This window comes from Urocitellus parryii, chromosome 4, assembly GCF_045843805.1.
Source record: "Urocitellus parryii isolate mUroPar1 chromosome 4, mUroPar1.hap1, whole genome shotgun sequence".
NCBI lineage: Eukaryota > Metazoa > Chordata > Mammalia > Rodentia > Sciuridae > Urocitellus > Urocitellus parryii.
The window spans coordinates 111,710,167-111,718,624 of record NC_135534.1 but is presented as its reverse complement, the minus strand read 5'-3'; the positions used below and the strand labels follow the sequence as shown (position 1 = coordinate 111,718,624).

Genomic DNA, 8,458 nt, shown 5'->3' with positions numbered 1-8,458 from the left:
TGAAGGGCTCAAGGTAGAGCAAATGGATCTCACATGAAAGAATATGAACTTGAAAATTGGATAGTATCAAACAAAATGAGAGAAGAGAGGAAGGGAAGAAATGGAAAGAAGGAGAGAAGGCACTCTCTCAACCACATAGAGAAGTGATGGTTTCCCATATCAATTGGGTAGGCATGCAGAGGGCATCCTTCTGATATTTATAACAATTTGTTTTTATATTGAGAAGAACAATTACATTGCATCAAAAGAGTTTTCTCCTCAGTGTCTTCTGCAGGGCAGCCTTTACCTCCTTGTTCCTCAGGCTGTAGATCAGAGGGTTGAGCATGGGGATCACTGTGGTGTAGAACACAGAGGCCACGTTCTCCTGGGCCAGGGAAGTGGCAGTGGAGGGCTTTAAGTACATGAATGCAGTGGATCCATAGAACAGCCCCACGGCTGCAAGATGGGAGCTGCAGGTGCTGAAGGCTTTGGATCTACCCTCTGTGGAGCTGATACGGAGGATGCTGGACAGGATGAAGGCATAGGAAACAAGGACTATTAAGCTTGTGACTATGATATTGAATCCAGCTAGGAAAAAGACTGCCATCTCTATATCATAGGTGCTAGAGCAGGAGAGCTTCATCAGGGGGAGGATGTCACAGAAGTAGTGACTGATGAGGGACTCACAATAGCACAGTTTTAACATGAGGCCAGTCTCTATTGTTGAACCAATGAGTCCCATAGTGTAGACCAGAACCACCAGCACAGAGCAGAGGGCATGGGACATGATGACATTGTAAAGCAAAGGGTGGCAGATGGCTACATAGCGGTCATAGGCCATCACCGTAAGCATGTAACACTCGGCAATGACAAAAACCAGGAAGAAGTAGAGCTGAGACATGCACCCCACATAGGAGATAACGTTCTTCTGGAACACAAAGTTGACCAGCATTTTAGGGGTAATGACAGAGGAGTAGCAGAGATCCACAAGTGACAAGTTGCTGAGGAAGAAGTACATGGGGGTGTGAAGCTGAAGGTTGAGACAAATGAGGGTGATCATGCCCAGGTTCCCCACCATGGTGACCACGTAGATCCCCAGGAAGAGGATGAAGAGGGGGAGCTGGAGCCCTGGCTGTGTTGTTAATCCCCCAAGAAGGAACTCTGTCACTGTGGAGTCATTTTCTGCAGCCATTTCTCTGGGTGGGAGGCCTTTGAGGATGGTAAAGAAGAACCTATGAGAGGCTGCCTCTGCACAGCCTGGGGAAGCTTGTTTTCTGCATTTGGTGTCTGCTGAGCCATCCTGTTTGTGGCCTATATAACTTCCCCTCACTCCTGCTGTTTGGTGAGTGAAGGGACAGCTCCTGAGTATTTCAGAGATCTTGAAGATGAGAGGAAAGGGACCAAGTTCTGTTATCCATTTACCTGTTTCTCAAATATTTAGAACTCTGGTTCTCAAAGTGTCTTCCCTGGGGGTTGGAGTTGTGGCTCAGCAGTAGAGCGCTTGCCTAACATGGTGTGAGGCCCTGGACTCGATCCTCAGCACCATATAAATAAATAAATAAATAAATAAAATTATTATGTCCAATTACAACTAAAAATAAATAAATAAATAAATAAAAGTGTCATTCCTGGACCATCAACTTCACCTTCTCCTGAAACTTATAGAGATGCAAATTCTCAGCTTTCATTCCAGAGATATTAAATCAGGAACTCTGAAAGCTGCTGGACAATTTATGTTCAACTATCTCTCTAGGGACACTCCTGCACACTGAAGTTTGAGAATCTCCACCCCATATGCAATAAATTGCATATATCAAATTTTCCATGTGCAGATGGAATTTACTTCAGAAGTGGAATTTCACTATCATTTATGCAATTCCAACAGTCATGAATAGATAAATGAATGTCCTCTGAACTCAATACAGAGTCAGTTAGGGTGATATGGTAGTTATACCTGTATTATTGAATTACTTAATCAATTTCTCTGAAAGATGAAGAATGTAGCAAAATCAAATCCAAAGGTGACTTGATTGAAAAGAACACGGGATAATGTATATTTGGAAATCTTATTTTAAATACTTGGTTCCTATAAGATTGTGAGTTGTTTTAAGTGTGTGGAATTTGTTCATAGACACCAGACCCAAGATCCTAAGGCTATAGTTCTCAAGACATCTAAAATTTAAAAGGTATTAATACTTGCTATCCACAGAAGTTATGATATAATTGAACTGTGCTTCATTTTTGGCACTGGCATATTGTATTGCCATAGTCAGTGCTTTATAGTTTATTACTATTTATATTTATAATATCAAAACGTATCGGTGTTACATCCTAAATAGGAAAGTGGTCAAACTGTAGACATGTCTTTAGGAAGCATGAATCATGATTTATGTATACAGCATCTTTTATTTTTCTTTTTATCAATTTCATTGGCCTTGAAGTTTTTTTTATTTGTTTTTTTTTAGGTATACATGACAATAGGTGTGTTTTTTTGGGTTGAAAAACCTAAATTCTCATTATTTCTTTTTTCTGATATAATCATTACCTTTTGTACAATGTTCTATAGTTTACACATTTCTTTCAAAGGTCAATGTCATTAAGTCCTAAAAGTTTTGGGTAAGGGCAAATGTGTTTAGTAAAGGATAGTTACTGCCATTTTTATATTGAGAAGACAATATAAAATTCAGGTCAGATACTGACTTGCTCAAGGCCTACTAGTTATTGATGAATTGAAATCAAATGTACTCATGTTCTTTCTTGCTCATGAGCTTCTTCCCTTTCCTCCCACTGGTAGTTTTCTGAATCTACACACCTGAGCTCTAAGAAAAATGTGATTGTGACATGCTTTACATTCAATATCTTCACATGTGCCTACTGCAGAGAAAAAGAAGAATGCTCTAATACAATTTTTCATTCTTTAGAAAACATAAGCTCCACAAATTAAATAAATTACCCAGGGTAACCCAGCTAGTAAGAGGCAGAAGTAGGTGTAAAGAAGTAGGACTTTTGACTACCAGTATGTTTTGTCCCCACTAATTTATATTGTTTTGTTGTTGCTTATCTTTGTGTTATCACTTTCTTATTAGTAGTAAAATTAATTAATTAAGTTTTGTAGATAGAGGAGGGATCTTATTATAAATTTCAGATTTTTATATTTTTAAAAATTATGTATGTAGAAATGCAAATAAGCAAAAACAAAACAAAAACCTCAAATACCAGAAAATGAACAAAACAAACACTATTTACCTGCTGCTTGGTATCTTAACACTGTATATATTTGGAATCTTCCTCTATATTTTTATATACAAAGACAAATTTACATATGCATAAATGTATGTGTACTTTTACAAAAATATTGTGTAACTTTTAATTTATTACATAGGATTTTAAAATCATTGTCTCGTTTGATTTTTTTAACAACACTGTTTGGTACTACTTCTTAATGTAATAGTCTTAAAGTCCTAGGATGTGATCTGGAGACAAGAAAATCTTCATTAGATTGCAAGTTTTTTATGTTACATTGTGGATGGCAGAAGTATTTAACTTTAATAATAACTAATATTGGAGGTAGCTAGGATTTATTGAATATTATTTTCATTTACTACAGGGAAGGAAATTATTTTCTAGATTAAAAAAATAGACTAAGAAGATCCTACTATTCCCTTTGACCCATCCTCTGCTCTAAATGATAATAGAGAAAATACTCTTTCAATAACAATAGATCAAAGTGGTTTACAACAGAACAGAGTGTATACCATTTAATAAGTGAAGCACAAATTAGAATACCATTAAGTAGGAGAATTCTTGAGAACATGTATTTAAATTTTCCCTCCCATAATCTTCTGGTAAAATAAACTAAATGAATGTAAACCACATATATTCCATGATTTATTACAATTATTACCTGTGTTTTACCTTAGCTTAGGATTGCTGATGAGGAGAATCCAGCACACAGAAAAAAAAGCACTTGGAGATGAAGATAAATATACAGTTGTAGATGGTCTGCATTACAAACAAAAGTTCACAGATGAAGGGTATTTTAAAGCAATTTTTAGAGAATGTAATTAAATACCTATGCTGAGGGAAAATGAAATACTTTCTCCTGGATTTTTTGTGAGATGTCTTTACGTTCTATGATCATGAAATACAAGAAGTGTATAGATATATATCCAGTTCTAAATCTACTCACAGGACCCAATGCAGTCACCAAAAAAAAAAAAAAAAAAGGATTAGGTATATTGGGAGGGTTGAAGTTCTGTTTTCATCTGTATGTGCAGAACATCTCATGGGATGCAGTCACTTTGGAGACTATAGTCCTCAGTAAAGGAATAATTAGAGTCTTGTTTTTCACTTTCTTTGCAAATCATTTTTTGTCTCCCAGGTATGTTAATTTTCCTTGTATTGATAGAGTAATCTTATATCTAGGGAAACTTAAGAGTCAAAATCCACCATTGGAATATTTTAGCTCCAAAAACTGCATCCTCCTCCTCATCTCCACAACGACCACAGCCATTGCTTTCATCAGCATCATTTATTACCATTATGGTCGTTATTCATCAGTATGCATCATCAACTAGCTTTGAAAACAAATTCAAAGATTTTACTAAAACAAGCTGTAAATGAATGTTAAATTTGTTAGGAACCTTAAATTTATCTTCCTGCTGCTGTACATGTAGAATGGCAGGAGGTTGAAGAGCAGAAGTAGACTCACAGGAACCCTTTATTTATATGTGCATTCATAAGGGAAGTGTGTTCATAAGAATACCTCCTCCTCAATAACATATTGAGTATTACATTATCAAAGATCATATGGGTAATGAAGAGTTTTAAATTACAGTCTTTATTTGGAGATCATTGTAGATTCACATGTAGTTGTAAGAAAAAGTATAGCCAAATCCTATGCTAACCGCTTTCTACCATTTTCCCGTATAGGTACCATCTTGCAAAACAATGTCATAATCAGGATATTGACATTGGCACAATCCATTGATTTTATTCAGTTTCCCCAACTTTACTTATACTTGTTTGTGTGTGGCTGTTGTGTATTTTGTTCCATTCTATCAGTCCATATATCCACCACCACAGTTAAGATAAAAACACATCACCTTTATTTTCTAAACACATCACCTTTATTTCAAAACAATGATTTGGTTTTCAGCTATCCTTCAAAGATGGCATATTATTATTCTTTGGTATCATTAAAAACTCATCAATTTAAACATTTATTATATATTTCAATCCATTGCAGTTATTATTCTTTTGTTGATCAAAGATTTGTATTGTGGCTTCTGGAGTTGTCTTCAGTTCATCCCTGAATGTTTGGCTCAAAACTGTAACCTCTAATACCTGCCTTGCTATTTGCCATAATAAGATATTTTGAACTGATCCCCAAAATTTCATTCTTCAGACATGGAGTCAATCATTTCTCCAAGAAACTTTTTTTAAAGTGAGAAAAGTATTTCAGGAGCTCAAACTAGGTGCTAGAGAGGCTGATTGCTTCTGGATTGACCATTGTTTAAAACAGAAGTAGGAAATCAGGACAATGCAATTCTGAGGGCCATTCTTTTCTTTCTTTTTTTTTTAAACCCAGTAATTTTACTACTGTATGTTTTTTTGAATACATTTATTTTGTTTATTTATTTTTAAGTGCTACTAAGGATCAAACCCAGTGCCTCATATGTGTGAGGCAGATGCTCTACCACTGAGCTACAGCCCCAGCCCACTACTGTATGTTTTAATATAAATTCTGGTGCAATCTTCTTGGGTATGATGTTTCTTCTCAATATGTCCCTTAAATTTTTTAACACCAGGACTTTTTTTTCCCCCTCCAATTACCGTTTTTATAATTTGTAGTGTTCTCTTGGTTTGGATTTCTCTGTTGAGGTTCTCAATCTATGAAATTAGAGATCTCCTTTTATAGGCATTTGCATTTGTTACTTGCCTATGAATACTCTACTTTTTTCTTCCTTTTCACCTTTTATTTCTCCTGAAATTATGTTTATTTCTTTTCTGTTATTCCTAGTTAAGTATTAGTTACTGTTTTTTCCTTTTATTTCTAGTAATTTCCTAAAATTCTATTCTTAACTTATAATTTTTATAATTCTGATTTCTCTTATGCCTTGTATCATTTTCATAATGTGTTTTGGCTCATTTTGAAATAATGGTACAGTATTTATTTGCTTATGAGTATGTTCTTGTGGCTTCCTCTACAGTTTCTGAAAATGCATTTTTCACACCATGAAAATGTAAATTTTGATTATATAAAAATTATGGTTTTGTTCATCAAAGGACACCAGTAATGGATGTAATAGAAATATAATGTAATGGGAGAAGAAATATAATACAACAGGTGAAAATTTTAATCTATATAGTATATGTAATAAGCTCCAGCAAATCCCAAGAAAATACATCAACATCATCAGCAGAAATGGGGAAGACATATAGAATATCCAGTTTGTTGAAGAGAAAGGCTGAGGTACCACTAAGCATGTGAAGAGGTTCTCAAACCAATTGCTAAACATAGAAGTGCAAATTAAAACAGTGATGCATCATCTTACATCCATAAGCCTGGCAAAAATTAAAAACTGGGTGGTGATGTGTGTTATACCGAGGAGGAGGGGAATTAGAAACCCTCATGCACTGTAGCTGTTCTGGAAAGCAGGAAGACATTACTTATGAGAAATAAGTCCATGTTTCCACAGGACTCAGCAATTTTTTTTTTTTTTTGGTGGTTTTGGGGATTGAACTCAGGACCTTGTACATGCTTGGCAAATACTCTACTAACTGAGCTATATCCCCAGCCCAAGGACTTGGAAATTCTTGCCTGAAGTATATACCCATATTCTCTCCCAGGCCTACGGAGGACATGTACAAAGTCACACATTATACATTAATTTTTGCTGATGGAAGCATCAGACAAACTTCGTGTCCACCATTGGTAAACAGATCAGTCATATTGAAGACTTTGCTGCAGTTAGAACAAGCTATAGGCAATATAGCTTAGAAGTGTCATGCTCAATGAGAAGAGTAAGAAAGATAATGAGATGTAAAACACAATATTGTTTATGTATATTAAAATTATATGCAAAAATTTGCAAAAAAAGCACATTTAGAAAGAAAAAAAGCATATAATACACATTAAGTAGTTTAGAATGGTTGCCCGGAAAAATAGCATGCATAGAATTTGCGAGTTGGTGGGATTCCCCCCCTCCCCCACCCCAGGCAACCAAGATAGACCAATCTGGGCCAAAAAACACACCTTAACAAATGTAAAGGAATAGAAATCATCCAATGTCTGCTTTCAGATCACAGTTACTATAGAAATCAATAACTAGATGATAGCTGGAAAAACCCAATATACATGAAGATTAAGTGACATTCTGATAAGGAACACATGGGTCAAAGAAGACATTTCAAGAGAAATTGAAAAATAATTGAACTAAATGAAGAGACAGACACAACTTATCAAAGTTGTGAGAGGTATTGAAAATAGTGCTTAGAGGGAATTTATAGCGTTGAACTCATATTAGAAAAGAGAAAAGATTTAAAAATAACTATGTAAGTTTCCAACCTAGGAAACTACAAAAATAGCAAATTAAATCCAAAGCAACAAAAGAAAAGCAATAATAAATTTGATATACCTCTACTTATTTATGATAAAAGTGAAGAATCAACCAGGGAAAAGGATAATGAACCAAATTTTAGACAAGACCATTACATTAAATGTTGGCAGAACATTTAAAAGGCAAAAGAAAGAAGTTCACATTGAAAGTTCAGACCATGAGAGAGAAGAAGGTGAGATGCAAATCATAGAATCATCAAAGCAAAGGTGATAAGAAAAAGAGTAATAGGGAATTGCTCCAGACATGTGTCTTTCAAGAGTGAATAAATGAGGTTGAGGTCTGAAGTTTTTCCAAAACATCCCCACAGACAGAACAGTGAATGTGACCAACAGAAGAATTTGAAATGGCACATGTAGCATCTACCATCAGGCTTTTCAGTCAAACAGATCTTCAATTAAATTCTAGTCCTAATAGTCATTAGCTGTGTCAACTTGGGCAAGATGCTCGATGACACTGTCTGACTCATTGTTCCCATCTGAAAAACAGGGATTATAATACTAAAATACAATATTTTGAGGATTAGATGTGGCCTTAATAAATATTTAACTTAGCAAATAAGTTTTGAATAAAAGAAGTTTCACACACACACCTAAGGAGGAGAATATTTCAAGAAGTTATATTCTTAAGCAGTCAGGAGGAAATTGAAAATGACCTCGAATTATATCATTCTCTTCTGTTCACTCATTCTTATATAACTCTGTATATGTGCTTAGTTCAATAAAACCCTTTTACTTTCAATTCATCATTTCCAAACTATATTCTACAAGTCTCAAGCAGGAAAACCCCTCTCCAGGGAAAATCTATATTCCATAACTTATGTGTGACTAAGACAACCAGTATAATACAATGAAACACTG

At 35.1% G+C, this 8,458-nt stretch overlaps 1 protein-coding gene across 1 annotated transcript; it reads right to left on the bottom strand.

Annotated features, from left to right (window-relative positions):
- Positions 1-241: 241 nt before the first annotated feature.
- Positions 242-1,193, bottom strand: LOC113193790 (olfactory receptor 8A1). The gene has a single exon (XM_026404568.2). It carries the CDS (start codon positions 1,169-1,171, stop codon positions 242-244), a length of 930 nt encoding a protein of 309 aa, XP_026260353.2. The 5' UTR covers positions 1,172-1,193.
- Positions 1,194-8,458: the final 7,265 nt, after the last annotated feature.